The sequence below is a fragment of the Penicillium samsonianum genome (assembly GCF_028829775.1).
Source record: "Penicillium samsonianum strain IBT 33392 chromosome Unknown utg000007l_segment0_segment0, whole genome shotgun sequence".
In the NCBI taxonomy this organism is placed as follows: domain Eukaryota; kingdom Fungi; phylum Ascomycota; class Eurotiomycetes; order Eurotiales; family Aspergillaceae; genus Penicillium; species Penicillium samsonianum.
The window spans coordinates 3,219,816-3,235,220 of NW_026643265.1; the positions used below are offsets into that span (position 1 = coordinate 3,219,816).

General features: G+C 48.8%; 4 protein-coding genes across 4 annotated transcripts; 2 read left to right on the forward strand and 2 right to left on the reverse strand.

Moving 5' to 3' along the window:
- Positions 1 to 1,258: 1,258 nt before the first annotated feature.
- Positions 1,259 to 3,844, reverse strand: N7471_012099 (putative phospholipid metabolism enzyme regulator; the record flags this gene model as incomplete). The annotated part of the gene is made up of 1 exon (XM_057284818.1): positions 1,259 to 3,844. One exon carries the CDS (start codon positions 3,842 to 3,844, stop codon positions 1,259 to 1,261), a length of 2,586 nt encoding a protein of 861 aa, XP_057131084.1.
- Positions 3,845 to 5,561: 1,717 nt separating this feature from the next.
- Positions 5,562 to 8,560, reverse strand: N7471_012100 (magnesium transporter CorA family protein; the record flags this gene model as incomplete). Its single annotated transcript, XM_057284819.1, has 4 exons — positions 5,562 to 5,632; positions 5,684 to 5,886; positions 5,958 to 8,012; positions 8,079 to 8,560. The coding sequence occupies 4 exons, from the start codon at positions 8,558 to 8,560 to the stop codon at positions 5,562 to 5,564; spliced, it is 2,811 nt and encodes a 936-aa protein (XP_057131085.1).
- Positions 8,561 to 11,439: 2,879 nt separating this feature from the next.
- On the forward strand, positions 11,440 to 12,769 carry N7471_012101 (uncharacterized protein). Its single transcript, XM_057284820.1, has 3 exons — positions 11,440 to 11,899; positions 11,956 to 12,369; positions 12,418 to 12,769. Exons 1-2 carry the CDS (start codon positions 11,530 to 11,532, stop codon positions 12,336 to 12,338), a joined length of 753 nt encoding a protein of 250 aa, XP_057131086.1. The 5' UTR covers positions 11,440 to 11,529; the 3' UTR covers positions 12,339 to 12,369; positions 12,418 to 12,769.
- Positions 12,770 to 13,876: 1,107 nt separating this feature from the next.
- On the forward strand, positions 13,877 to 14,783 carry N7471_012102 (TIM-barrel enzyme family protein; the record flags this gene model as incomplete). Its single annotated transcript, XM_057284821.1, has 2 exons — positions 13,877 to 13,964; positions 14,032 to 14,783. 2 exons carry the CDS (start codon positions 13,877 to 13,879, stop codon positions 14,781 to 14,783), a joined length of 840 nt encoding a protein of 279 aa, XP_057131087.1.
- Between the last annotated feature and the right edge of the window lie 622 nt (positions 14,784 to 15,405).

Below are 15,405 nucleotides of genomic sequence, written 5' to 3' on the forward strand. Positions count from 1 at the left end.
TCCTATCTCTTTGGTTTTTTTTTATCTTCTTTTCCTTGGTATTTTATCTTTGTTTTATGCTCAATCTTGGTTACAAGGTTATGAATGATGCCTGCTGCCGATGATAATGATTTTATGATATGTACGTGTTCAGATAGTGCAATCCTTCTTGCTTTTTTTATATAAGATGGCATCTAAACGGGTTCATGCGTCGATATCATGTGCCCAATCAAAAAACAAGCTGAAGTATATAAAACAAGAATAGTCGGCCGCTTATGCGGCCGTGTCGAGTCTTTTTTGGTAGACTTTAATGGTAGTCTTCTCAGATGGTCTTTTAGGTGTCTTTTTAGATGTCTTTCTTGGTGGTCGTTTTTGGTTTTTTTGGATTCTTCTCAGTTAGTTTTTCAGATGTCTGTTTCCATAGATATTGTCTCCCCCTTCTCAGTTTGTTAGCTAGACGGCAGAAAAAGGGAAAAAAAGCATACTTTGTGCAAGAGATTTTTCTATGTATAACCTTTGAAGAACATATCTATTCTCATAAGTAATACTAGGTAGTATATCCAAAAGCCCGAAAGAATATCCATATCCATATTTACAAGGGCCCTGAAAAAAAGAGATATAAACACAAAACCCTCTAATAGGATGAAACAACATTATGCAAGCCCAACCCGTCTCATATTCGAAGACTGAGCTGATAACGAAATATCTTTCCCAAAAGTCCTGCCGTACAAAAAGAGATGCATAACAAGGCCGATTCCGAGATCAGCAATGAACAGACAGATAGTATAGATACAGCGTGCTTCGCACCGAGAAGAATAGACATGGAAGAGAAGCTTGAATAAAATGTAATAAGAAAGTATGGCTGACTGCCGTGTAAGGAATGGATGCAGGGATCGTATGTAGCAGATATCGCATCCATTCCAAGGAAGAAAGTTGCTAACAGAAGAAAAAGCCATATCCGAGAACGTGTTTTTAAAAAGACAAGAGAGAAGACGGAAAGGGAGGACAAGATCTAGACGGAGTTGATCCGTGATAGAACTTGTCCCAGGCTTGCGAGCACAAAAAGACGAAAATTGCAAATGGGGTATACTGCGGAATGAAGTCTCAAGGGAAGATAGGGGCCATACTGCGTATCTGTATGTATACAGAGTGGGCCGCCAAAGGCAATAGGCTCTTTGCTTTTCGTCGCGTTACATGATGAATAAAAAAACAAGTAAAAAATAATTAAGAGAAAATAGGGCTGTCGTAAGTCAATGATATCGATCTATCGCTAAATTTGTTATGCCGTAAAAGGTCGTCTCGAATCCCCGGATCCGGTGGAACGAGTATCGAGTGGAAGGCGAATGGACGGTGCTCTTCTTTGTGGTACAGAAATCCGCACTGTGCCGTTGGCCGGAAGTGCTTGCTCCGGATCGTTGTCATCGGCATCAGGCACCACCTTGATGCTGGAGCTAACAGATGCCGAGAGATAGCGGGAGCTGAGTGGGAGCTGGTATTTGATGATACCACGGACAGTCAACTCAAAGGGGTGTTCGAGGACTCGCTCCCAGCGCTCTGTGCCTCCTGCCTCAGTTTTGTTTCCTGGCCGGGCCAGACGGATCTGTCCTTTGGAGCTGGAAGTCAAATGATTCCAAGGGGATGATTCGAAAGATAGTGGAGAATCGAAGTGGAACACGCGGCCAAGCAACATCGATCGCGAGTCGCCTTCTGGATCAGTTGGGGTTTCGGTGCCCTCGTCAACCCCGTCGGTGGTGTGTGGGTCGGAGTGGCTAGGCATGGCTTGCTTAACACAGTCCACATTGCCCAGGCACCTCACGGCTTGTGACAACTGCCAGCGACGTCGGCTTTGCTCCACGCGTGGGAAATTATCCAGATCACCATGCTCACGCCAGAACTTGTCGGTTCCAACAAATCGACTCTTTGCGAATATGTTGACATCGGTGTCATCAATGGTCACAGGGAACAAGTTCGGATTGATGGCCTGCACGTTCAAATCCAACATGATCTCCTGTTCCGAAGCCAGTACGTTTTGAATCGCAATAACTTGGACGTCCAGAAGGGGTTGGGTTGCCGCAATGATGAATGAGGTAGCTCCGCCAGCGACAATCAACAACATAAGGAAGATAATAGCGCATGAGCCAAATCGAGCGAAAAATCCGCGTTCTCGCTGCGCCATGTACTCCATCTGCCGCAAGCTTGCACTGTTGGGCCGCCGACCACTCCGACTGTGGATTGTCCGTGGTGTGCCTACCAACGGTGTGCGTTCATCGTCCGCACCCTCTGCCTCGTAGTCATAGCCATGAAGCTCGCCGCCCTTCTTAGCACCGCTAATAGTTCTGTAGTTGGGAGACAACCGGGTATTGCTGTGACGCGAATGCCTATAGCTATTCCCAATGAAATGGCGTGGAGACTTTTGAGATTGACTTTGTGAGTTTGCACTGTCGTTATCAAAAAGATTTGGGTGCACGCCGTTGCGGCCATGAAGGCGGCCCAAATTGTGATGCCGGGGAGTGATGGTTCCATTTCCATCCGTTCTAGAAGAACGCGAAGCCATATCAATCTCGACACCATCACCATCTACGCTGCTGTTGTTGTAGGGGTTGGCATTGGTAAACTTCATGCTGCGTTTGCCTGTCACACCGTGAGAAGCATCCCGCAACCCTCGGGTACGACTAGCCAACTGCTCCGCTTGACTCGCCATAGAGGTCGCACTAGGAGTCCGAGAATGATACCGGGGCGGTCGGGAGGGGTATGGATCAGGCGGGTTCGAGTCATAAACGAAAGTCTCGTCGGAGTCCGAAACATCAGCCTCATCCACTGCATTGGCCACTCTAGCCTCAAAGATGTCGGCTTTGCTTGTTACGGGGCCTGCTGTAAGAAGGGAATTGGGTCGACGGGTCTTTTTCTTTTCTTTGCGCGGACGAATCGTCTCATTGGAAGGCTTCATGCGAAGTGTACCCTGGTCTGCACGGGAAGCGCTGCCTCGCTCACCATTTCCCACTCCCATGGAAACCTGTGGTATCGAACTGACGGTCTCTGTTTCTACAATCATGTTGCGAACTGAGCCGTCGGCAGGCTTTCCACGAGCACCAGCACTGAGTGATGTTGTCGATCGCTGTGACATCAGAGTTTTGGGTGGTTTGGCCGCACCAGACGCCTGTGAACGAGTCTCTTCCTTTGGTTCCGAACTTCGATTCTCACCACTGTCGCTGCCACTCCCTAAAGTTTGATGCGGGGCACGTGGAGTCGGATCTTCATCGATCCGGTGCAATCGTGATTCCTCCTGGATCACCGGCTTGGTAGGAGTCTCACTGGACGGAGTAGAGGGATTGCTTGCCATCTCTTCGACGGTTTCCAGGGAGGACCCTTGCCCACTAACGCCTCTAGCGACAGTCCGGGTTGTGTTTCGGTCTGGTTTGGGTGCGAAATCCTCCAACGGCAATGAAGATCTTTTATGCGAAGTATTCGGAAGGGTCGAATCCGGATCCGTGCAACGGTTCGCGGCCCATGATGGCATACTGGACTTTTCCGGACCAGGAACATTGGCCGGCGAGTCGTCAGGAGCGGAGAGAACAAGGGATCTGACAGGAGAAGAGGAGGAACGTTGAAGATTCGGTGTTGGTGAGTTTGTAGGTGGTCCAGATATCAGGCCGTTGGAGTGTCGGGTCGGACTGGATTGGTCTTGACTGGTCTTTCGCGAGTGTGAAGATACCCGGCTGGGCGAAGCAGGATTGTAGGTGGGATTGTAGGTACGTGAGGAATGTCGGACCGGGGAGGGTTCGCGGGAGGAAACAGCGGAGTTCGTAGCAGACGCAGGAGCGGAAGCGGTAGGATGATTGGGAAAAAGCTTAGGGACCTGAGACATGGGTTGAGTCTGGGATGTAACGATTGACCGTTCTGTCATGCCACTTTCGCTAACCGATCGATGCACAGGGTCTGACGCCGCCTCTGCATCCTTCGGCCCTCTGGATCGACCAGAGGTGCCGTTAAGGTGGAGGCGGCCTCTCGGACTCCGCAGCCATGGTCCCTGTCGAGTCAGAATGGGCTGACACGACGTGGACAAGTCAGGAGACCCGAGAGGTAGCCAGATAGTTGGGCAGACACAGGGCCCAAAGGGTAAACAGAAAAAGCAAGGCACGGCGCCCAGGCAGGGAAAGCTTGACGGTGAAGAAGTGAGTTGTTTTTGGTAAGAGCGAATGAGATCTCACGAGGATCGAATGGGATGTTGCGCAGAATACGGTCGTTACACATGTGAGGGTACAGCAGAACGAATAGCCGATGCCCACATGCTGTTGCCGGGAATCGGGTTCTGTACAGAAACGCACAAGCAAAAAATGGCTGCAGCAGGTGCAGGGGTTGGGGAAACTGGAGAGAGATGGAGATTGTTTAGAATACTAAGTGGGCCGGGGTCAGTGTAGCGCAAAGAGCCCACACATCACTTGTGCCGTTTTGCTCTGTTGCCGGGAAGGGCAAAAACAAGGCCTAGAACGAAGGAATCGGTTGATGACAGGATTTGGTTGGCGGATTTAGGGCAAATGGAGACCCGCCGATCCGGCTCAACGTTTTGGCTTGACTGGTTTTACGTTGTTCTGGAGTGGCGTCTTAGCTGCCAAATGTGCAGGAGAAGTCGGTGACCAAAACCTCGGTGAAAAGTGGCTGACAGAGAGGGTCAGATTCGTGGCAAAGGCCAATGATCGTGGTCCACGTCAAGAAGGGAGGGGGTCACTGCAGGGAAGCACGCGGAGGGTCTAGAATGCAGTAGAAAGTCTTGGGAAAGAATGTGAATGTGATTTAAAATGAAGAGGAAGAGAGAGAGAGTTGAAAAGTGAAATAGAAAAGAGCAGAGGATAAACCGAACACAAAAAGGATGAAGTCACTGGGATTTTGTATTCCGGGGTTGATGACCGGTGGGTGACGCCGAGAATGGTAATAAATGGTAATAAATGATAATAAAACGTGCAGCATGCAGGAAATAATTAATTACTTATGTAAGGGAAATACAATGACTTCATCACGCCACTCGCCCTTTTGTATACATTTCACTATATTATACAACTACAGCAGTGAAGGTAGACTGTTTTTGTTTCTTTGGCCTCGATCAGTCGATTATCATTCAGATTGTCTATATTTTAGGGTCACTTTTCTGGGGGTTTCAATATCCTTATTGTCTTTGTTCCTATCAAAAGGACAAATGAATCGCAAACGCCACCAAAACAGTACCCAAGTAAACAAGGATAAACAAGGACAAAATCAAGGATTACCTACAGTAAATGCAGATTACAAGACTGTAATATTATGTAGTAAATAGGCTGGGAAGACATTTTCAACTAATATACAGTTTCTATTCAACCTGTGGCCAATATGTATACCCAGATAACCTCCCAAATGTAGCAAAGAACAACACATGCATCGTATATCGTCAAATCCCAAGGACCGACACGCCGAGTATTCAGAGCTAGAGTCCAAAAAGAAGAAAACCCCCCCAAAGTCCTAAAATAAAAGAGCAAATAACCAAACCAAAACCCAGGGTATCGAACCAATCGACTGAAAAGTAGAAACCAACATGGGGACACATCGTATATCTATACAATTTTGTAGACTCTTTTAGCAGTCCAAACAGATACAAATGCAAATACGCACAGTCCGGCAGTAACTATGAAGTATTAGCAGATAATCTGGGAAGGAAAAAAAGGGGAAGACATACTACACCAGAACCATGTCAGGCTATCGATTTCCTGACCCGGTACCTTAACGTTCATCCCCCACATACCGCAGATGATGTTCATCGGTAGGACAATCGTACCAAGAACAGTCAGCTTACCCAGGACATCGGCAGTATGTTCCTGACGCTCGTTCATGAGGATGTTAATCTGCGCGAGATAATTGGAGTGTGCACGGGAAAGGATTCTGCCAGACATAGTCAGCGATTTCTGTAACGTTTTGGGAAGACCAGCTTTCAACATAGGTAAGAATCTTACGTTTCATAGTGCGTCAGGTTACCCGTCATCGTCATAATGTGATCCTGGATGTCACCGAGGTACAGACCAATCTCTGACTTGGGTGCGACCTCCCACTGCTCATTGCAACGCTTGGCAAACCCCTTGACTACATCAGCCTTGTTGCTGAGAAGTCGATACAGTCCCATGACCTTCTTGCGGCATTCTCCCACTCGCCGAAGCATCTCTCCTGGTGCGAATGAAGGAAGCACACTGTCATTGGACGACGAATCCTTGCTGGAAGAGTGCATTTGCATGATCATCTCGTCGATCTCATCGACCTCATCTTCAATCGCTTGGATCAACGGGCCAAAGACGTCGGTAATGTCATCAATCAGTGCATATGAAATCCAGTCTGAGCTGAGGATCAGGTAATCCATCAGTTGGCGGATACGTCGCCGCACATTGGCTGGGTGAGGTGTTTGCGAGAAATGGAAGGAGATCACGCCTTCGCGGAAAACCACCACATACATGTTCACCGGCTCAAGATAGTCCTCGCTGTTGATATCCTGCTCAAAAGTGCGGTAGTTGACGAAATAGTAGCTGCGGAACAACTCGACTTTCTCTCGAGCTTCTTGCATCATAATGTCCTCTGCCGTCAGCGCGTGAATCCCGAACGCTTTGGCAATCGTACGCATCTCTGCATCTGTCGGAGAGAGAACATCTAGCCAGAAAGTCGGCCGTGGACCGTACCGTTTAGGTTTCGGGTTGGGGGTGTTGCTAAACGGGGTGTTTGAAGGTGCAGGGGAGGGCTCTCGGTGGGAGTCTGGGCGTCCTTCGCTGATGATAGATAAACGCGAGGGTCCTCTGACAGGAGGAGCATTGCCGGTGATAAGGTCACTCGTAGTCCTTCCATTGGGAACAACGGTCTGAGGTGTCATATAAGGATTGACGTTCGTTTGATGGCCCTGATTGTCCGGGTGAAATGGTGTTGGCTTGCTGGCGGGATGGTTTGAGTTGTTGGAAGCCGGATTCTCCACGAAAGATTCCTCTTCCTCGTCCTCATCTTCCGAGGATTCCTCCAACTCGGGGGGATCTGGAATAAACAAATCGCGGAAGCTACCACCTGGTTGTACCAGCTCGGAGATGGTTTGGGCATGAATGGTGCTCGGAAATTCCTCGTTGAAATATGTGAACCGATAAGGCGCCTCATCCTCTTCGCGTCGCCAACCTGTATACTGAGGGCGCAATCGGCCTTCGATGAGCATAGGCTCACTGATCCTTTTGACTCGAAGGTCTCCATTGCGCTCCTCTTTCTCCTCGCGGCTCCATTCTTCCAGCACGGAGAGATCGGGCCATCGCCGATGTCTACGCCGTCGACGCTCACCGGCTTCATCTCGCATTTGCCTTGGTCCCTCGTCTCCCAATTCGGATATTGTTTCGGTAGGGAAGCATACATCTTCCTCTGCTGGCAGTGCCACGGTCCGGCGTCGCCGCATTTCTTGATGTGGAGAGAGCAGCGGCGACCCAGGTGACGAGGATGGTGCAGAATGTGGGTGCAATCCATTTCCGTCTATATCGATCAGCGTGTCGTTGAGGGCGTTCAAAGAATCCTTGCGATTCTCTATTGAGCGAGCCATTGAGAAGTCCCAATCAGCTCCTGTTACCACAGCATCGTCATAATTCATCTCCGGGCCTAACTTTGGAGAACCCGGAATCGACGGCGGGTTGTTGACATCGTAGTCTCGCTCTACAGTGGGAGAATAGAGTGGGCTGCGATCGTCCTTTGGCGAACATCCCGAGGACATAGTTCGAGTAGAGGACTGTCGAGCACGCGATGAGAACAAACCCGGGCGATTGTCTGTTCCATACCGATTATGACCAGGCGTGTGGCCTGAAACTGGCCGCACTAATGGTGTTAGATCATTGGCATCCTCTTCGTCACTATCACCACTGTGATATTGTTGGCTCCGTCCTCCCCTCGGGGTGCTGCGAGGTTGCCCATCGTTCGACCGGAAGACATTGGATGTTAGGGAGCTCGGGCGGAATGACGATGCAAGGCGACTGTCACGCCGAGGTCGCATCAAAGGTTGGTCCCTGCTCGGCAAGAAAAATTAGGATCCATCTCAAGCTCCGAGATCGCTCAATATCACGAGATCTTACCGATGATCTAACAGCGCATCGCTCTCCAAGCTTGTGTTACTCAGATTGGGCCCCAAATTGAAGAACGACTTGTCCCTCGAGGTTGGCCGATCGGCCTCCATTGAATCTCTGACACCTCTAGCATCCGAAGTCTCCCCGGGACTATCGTGAGCTTCCTCCCGAGTAGGTGGAATAAAAGACGGGTGTCGTTTGCGATGCTTGCGATTGCGGTTCTTTTTGCGTTTGGAGGACTTGGAGGGTTTGCCAGCAGCATTATTAGCGGGGGGTTCTAAGCGGGTCTTGTTGGCTGGTGTAGTCTCTGAGATGGGGACCGGACCAGTCCCTGGGGCCCGACCGCCGCTCATTGGGCCATAGCTAGCGTTGTTATCAGCAGAGGGTGAGTAATCGCTGTGCTGTGGACGTTTTCTTGGGCTAGACGAATCCGAGGAAGGAGGCGGTCGGGAGGCCGCTATGCCAGGTGTCGGGATCATGGGCGGATCCATTGTGATAGCCTGAATAATCGGGTCGCGATGGAGGTTGGGTGTCTTCAGTACAGAGCAACTGTACTGAAGTGGAGGAGATTTTTCAGCAGCTCATTAACCAATAGAACCAGGCCAACGCAAACCAGGTTCTGTGATCACAGAGTAAAGACTCGCAGCATGCAGTATACCCAGCTTTCCATACGATCTCTAGCGCTGATGATCACGGGGGAACCGACATCGGCATGGTCGACACGGTTGAAGGGAGCTGCAGCTTAGGTTGGGGGAATGACGCGGGTGGCAAAACCAGAGTGGATCATTCCTGGAACAAAACAAGAGACAAGAAATCTCAAATGTTAGATGTACTGAGTAATATAGATCGGAACAAGTTGTGTATAGTGTACAACAGGATAGAAATGAGGATTAATACAAAAGAAATCCGGAGGTTCCCTCCAAGGCTGCAATGAGATACTCTAACTTGGATTCCATGGGACTGGCCTGGACGCTTTTCCTAAAACGGGAGAGATGAGGTCAGCACAACTATAAAATTCAGGTTTTGGTCAACGACAATGCAACCTGTTAGGGAGCACCTGTAGTAAAAGAAGAGAAAAAGCAAAAGCAAAAGAAATATAAGGTCCTTGATACTCCTCGTAATCATGGACCCTGGCATAAGTTGAAGAACAGGTCCTATGCAGGCTTTTGCGAGTGAAAGTTGGATTGATCAAGTCGGCGTCCAGCTAACAAGCGATAGCGAATCATCATTATCAAATGTTATACACAGAAAAGTCGTTTTCTCAAATCAAGCTTTTTCCGCCTTGCGCTGGCTTCTACCTAGAAAAGAAGGGAGAAGAGATCTACCAAAAAGACTACCGTCGAGCCAACTAGATCATGTCATTGTCAAGGACAGAGGCCGCAAACGCAGGTGGTCATTCTTGTAATGATATATTAAAATTTTCTAGCCACTACGTATATACATTGCTTGTCTGATAGCCAACAGTAGACCTGTCTCGAGAGCCATAAGCATATCCGCAATGTCAAGTGTGAACGGTGGGCCTGTGAATTGCTTCTTCCGGTTAGCTTTGCCTTTTTTGGTTTAGTGCCCCAATACGCCGTCACATAACCTCCCTTCATTGCTCTCGACATAAAAGACCCGTCTTCGCCGCTTGTCCTCCCCCTCTCTCACTTTTCCATTCTTCCTGCCTCTCTATCTTGCACTCATCTCTGCGCCCCTACAATTTTGCCGCCCAATCGGATAACCCACTTATCCCACCCGCCTCTTACCCCCTTTTTTTCGGTCGTAAACTGCGGCTGAGCCCTTGTTACCTTCACAATTCACTCCTAGGATCGGAGTTATTCAGCCTCCTGGCGCAGGTGGCGTTGTGAGGAGGTTGTAAGGCTTTTCGAAGAGTAATACGCTACAGATTATTCGTTTATAGTGTATTCCCTTAGCCTTTATAGTCTACTCGTTCTTTAAATGGATTATTCTCTATCTACTCCCCCTCGATGATCTGCCCTCGTCCTCGATTCGATTATTTACCACCTCGCCAATGCTTTATCCTAGTGCCTCGTCCGTGACCCGCCTCTCTAGGGCTTCCTGGTCATGATCGCTGCTCTATTCCATCGCGGCTTGGTTCCCTAGTGACGACAGGTGCTTCGCCCTGTCCTAAGTATCTAATGGCAAAAATGCCTCATTGACGATCTCTTAGGCTCATACCTAAACCTAGCAACTGAGCAAGCAGCACTGAAACAATCGATTCCGCAATCCCGAGTCACAATACTCGATCAATGATCATCTCAGTCTCGCCATAAAAAGACTTCGCTTGGTCAGAAGTGATGAGCAATTTGCGCGAAGATTTTAACGGAGGGAGAAAATGATTCATACAGTGGGTGGGTGCACTGATGCGCACCGCTCAAGAACACAGCATTTTCAGTGAAGTCAAACATTTTGTGACTACAGAAGCCATCCCCTCAGTTCATGACGGGTCTTGAACAAATCACGCAGTCCTCCACATCAATGTTGAAGCGCATAGAAATCATTTTCTATTCCTGTTTTCCTAAGAAGACACGGCATTCTGAAGCGCATAATCTTAGAAAAGAATCCATCTGTTTCCACAAAATCGCATCAACGAGTAGCTCAGTCCTTCTACTTCGTTGGCGTAGAGATCAGAGTTGAATTTGATTTGGGCGCGCAGGTGGTTAGCGGTAGCAACCACGTTGCGGGGACCGTAGGGGCAACCAGCCAATCACAGTTTGTGTTTCCTGGATAGAAGTTCCTGGGATCATCTTTAGCCCCAGCACTCATACTAAGGGCTCCTGGTCGCTCCTAGGAGTAAAAATATTAGTTCCAGGAAACGAGAAGTGGGCCTCAGCAGCCTACCGCAATGTCCCCAGGTTCACCGAAGTCTCTAGGTTTTTGGCCCACGCTGCTAGAGTGCACGCGACGTCGATATTACACTGCGCCTAAGGTGTGAACGGTACGGAGTATAGCCTTTGGGAACGAGTATTAAGGAGCCTGTCGGCGAGGATCACCCACTGGACGTAGCAAGCACACAAGACCTAAAAGCGACTAGTATATCGGGCTTCGCCAACTTCAAAATCTACGCATGCGCGCGCACCCCGCAGCCTTGATCCTTGTCTATGTGATCTACAACATAGATTGAGACGCTTCATAAACTGAGCGGGTAATCCTGTCTAAGATACAGGAATATCACGTGTCATGGAGGTTCCAGTGCGACACGGTCTTTTGGTTCGGGCCTGGCCCGGCGGCATATATCATGAATTGCGCGTGATTGAATGGAGGCATGCAGATCTGCAACTCAATCAAGAGGCTCCAGGGCAGTCTAAGAGGACGGACGGTGGCAGTGCTTTATTCAAGAGGTCGGTGCACTGGCCCCAGATGGGGGCCGAAACTAACTCAATTCCTTTCTTCTTCCCTCCCTCAGAATTTTATCCTCTCCAAACTTCGAGCACTATATCCATTTTGTCCTATCGCGATGTCTTCAGATGAGTCTCCAGGCTATCCTGTTCGCCGAAACAACTCCTGCAGCGCGGGAGAGTCAGAATGTGGTCGGACGTGGGGAACTTTCTATGCTTGCTGCCCCGGAAGTTCTCAATGCTTAGACTCGCACTCCACCAAGATCAATAATTTTATTTGCTGTCCTAACTCTCTGAATTGCACAGATGTTCTTGCGGATGTCCCGACTTGCGCGAATCCAAGCTGGGACCTTTACAATTCCACGGGTTATTTCTGTTGTGAGCCCAATCATGCTGGGTTTTCTGTCCAAGGCACTGTTTCGGTCGGCTGTCTCGACCCGGGTGCTGCTCGCAACTTATCCTATAATGCATTAACACCTAGTTCAACCGGTCAGTGGCCACGTTATTGTCATACTGTTGCAATATCTAATGGAAACTTTGCTTAGGTGCTGCTTCCATCACTCCAACTTCCACCACTCCAACTTCCACATCTACTAGTACCCCCACATCATCTTTAGACGCTGAGTCTAGTACTTCGGATCAATCATCACGAACCAATACAGGGGCTATAGCCGGTGGTGTGGTCGGTGGCGTTGCCGGGGCGGCCGCACTTATTGCAGCCCTCTATTTTCTGATTCGCTATCGGAAACGACAACAGCCACGGCAGCAATCGCAGTATCTCGCGCCCCCTTCATCAGTGCCTGGGTATGCGCTCGAGAAAGACGCCTCCCAACCGAATGAAATAGATGATGGACGCATGGTAGCGGAATTATCAGAGTCTAGTGACCATTCAGTCAATAGGCGTTATGAGCTGCCGACAGCTAGTTAATTTTGCATTTCCTCGTCGGGGCTCGCAATTAGTATGTCTCCAACTATGTCTCTGATGAGAAGACGACTGACCTATCAAGAACTCCTACTATCCGGCCTCAATGCTAGTGACAGACCAGGATCTGGAGCAGGTTGATAAAGATACACTAGAACAATATACATGAAGTTGTTTAGACCAAAGCGGAACTTTTATCAGAACAAGAACCTTTTGCAAATGACGATTCGTTTGCCCTCATCCTCGGTCAGCGACTTCATGCAACGATTATCTCAATAGTTAAAGTTACTCCACTTGAGAATAAAGCACGATGAGCTGTGGTTGACAGTCCAAAGAGGATTCTCCATACGCTCCGTATGGAAGCGGGCTCCGTCAGGAATAGATTCCCCTGATCCTCGGCAGATAACTAGCTAGTTTCGTGACATAAGCTAGTTAACTACCTAGGTAACTAATTTGGGGTGGAGAGTGTCGTTTGGCCAATAATAATCAACCCCCTACTTCTTTCACTGTGTTTAACAAGAAAATGAATGAATCAATCTTTTCATGTACTCGCATTTGTAAGACAACCAACTGCTTGATTAATCACCAGCTGCAAATCCTCTCTTGCCCCTTGACCTTCATGCTTTCACCACTCTTACACGCTATTTGTCTATTATCGTTTATTCTACTGATATCGTTGAAAATGCACATTTGATCGACTCCCAAATAGCCGTTTGTTGTTCATCAACATCCAAACAGTGTCTTTGCACCATATTCTTGCCTAGTTACTGTTTACCCTTCTTTCTGTTGCCCGCACTTATCGCCCGCGTTTTGACCCATTAGATCCCGCTTTCTCTCTCGCGAGTGAGACCCTCACGTACTTGGAATCATGTCCGGACCCAGGATCCATAGCATGGTTCCTAGGCACGCTCTTGGTCGTTCCTGGGAATCAGAATCATAGTTCCCAAGGGACCTACGACTCCCAAGAGTGAATGATATAGCCCACGGACATATACCATACAATACTCAGTCTGTTTGGTCGATACGTTGTTTACCAGCCAGGCTTTGACTGCGCATCCTCTTCCGTCACCTTTCTCCTTTTACACAATTTCTCATCTAGCATTTCAAACCGTTTCTTCTTACCTTTTTCTTACATCTCTTCGGTGCCAAATACGGCTTACAAACACCTGACCTTTCTATCATCAGTAGAGATACCCACGACGTCTCCGATGTTCTAGAGTGCCTTAGGTATCTTCAAGCATAAAAAGTAAAATCTGAAAAACGCGTAGGCCGTCAAGGGCCATCTAGTAAGACCCCAAAAGTCTAAAGATAAAATCTTGATATAGTTCATGTTTCGATAACCTCCCCTAAATGTCCGCGGTCCCGCGCTTGGGGTGTGTCTCCGCCGTCCGCCGTCCGCATCCGCGCTCCGTAAGTCCGCCCCGCCTTTTGCGAGAAGCACGATGAATCTTATAATTGGTAAATTCGATTGAGACAAGTGAAGAATATCTCTCCATTTTGACTGCATGAACAATTAATCCAACTACAAATTTTATTTCCTTACTATGGCGCCACCTACCTCTCGCAGCGAGATTCTCGCTCACCTCCGCCGTCAAATTGAAGACGGGAAACCCATCATTGGAGCTGGAGCCGGTACGTACTAAGTAACACCTGTCCCCCTTCCCTCTCTACATCAGTTGAACTAATAATTCACCATCAGGCATTGGTCTTTCCGCAAAATCGGTCGAGGCCGGCGGCGCAGACCTAGTCATCATATACAACAGCGGTCGGTTCCGCATGGCGGGGTGCGGAAGTCTCGCGGGACTGATGCCATACAGCAACGCCAACGAGGTGGTAGTCGAAATGGCCGCTGAAGTCATTCCTATCGTTCAGAATATCCCCGTGATCGCGGGTGTCTGCGGTACGGACCCATTCAAGCACATCCCGCGGTTCCTGAAGCAGCTGCGGGAATTGGGATTTGCCGGTATCCAGAACTTCCCCACGGTGGGACTGATAGATGGCAACTTCCGTGCCAACTTGGAGGAGACTGGGATGGGGTATGGTAAAGAGGTGGAGATGGTGCGGCAGGCAGCTGAATTGGATATTCTGACGACGCCTTATGTATTCAATGTCGAGGATGCTGAGGCTATGACGAAGGCTGGGGCGGATATCCTCGTGGCACATATGGGACTGACTACTTCCGGGCTGGTTGGCGCGAAGACTGGGAAGACGTTGGAACAATGCGTTGTGGAGATCCAGGCAATGCGGGATGCGGCGGTGCAGATCAACAAGGATGTCATTGTGCTGTGTCACGGTGGGCCTATTGCTGCCCCAGAAGATGCGAAATTCGTATTGGATAGGGTGCGGGGTTTGCATGGCTTCTACGGGGCCAGTTCAATGGAGCGACTTCCTGTTGAAGTAGCCATCAGGGACACCACCGCTGAGTTCAAAAAGATTGCCTTGAAGAGGTAGTTGGTGCTGTATCGGAGCTGTACCCGAGAAGCTTTCTGACCTGAGGGATAAACTTTTCTTTTCTCGGTCTTAAAGGGCCGCGTGACTATTGTTCTATGTATTCTTTTATTGCCGTAGGAGACCTCTGTTTCCTTTGGAAAGGGGACGATGTCGGTGAAGTCATTGCGCGCAGGAATATATAGTCTGTTCAAATCGCAGTCAGTCTGGGGTAAAACCTATTTTGGTTGATGTGATGACTGCAGAAGATTCATCCTTGGCTCAACGTAGCTCAACATGGTAACGGTGTTGAAAATGTTGAGGTTCCTCGATTCCTATACTATTAGGCTTCTGACCTGACTGGTATTCAAAATAGGTAGTATTAGGTTCGACGAAAGTACTGGTAGTGATGCCGTTGACGAGAGAGGGAGAAAGGATTGTGATTTCCCAGGTAACCTACCTAGGAAGAGCAAATGGAGGTTAGCTAATAGTTATAGATAGGCACGACCTGAAAAACAAGGCACTGGAGCAAAGCAGGTTTATATCAAAGGAAGCATAACAAATGCACAAAGGCATACTCCGTAGGAGTAAACAGAAACTGTGTCCAATGTAGATGGACCATCATGATAAAGTGATCATAAACCGC

Bases quoted from the DNA above. Each gene is read 5' to 3' on its own strand.
- N7471_012101 (XM_057284820.1), top strand. From the start codon at position 11,530: ATGTCTTCAGATGAGTCTCCAGGCTATCCTGTTCGCCGAAACAACTCC. The intron at 11,900-11,955 runs GTCAGTGGCCAC...AACTTTGCTTAG, and splicing joins ATTAACACCTAGTTCAACCG to GTGCTGCTTCCATCACTCCA.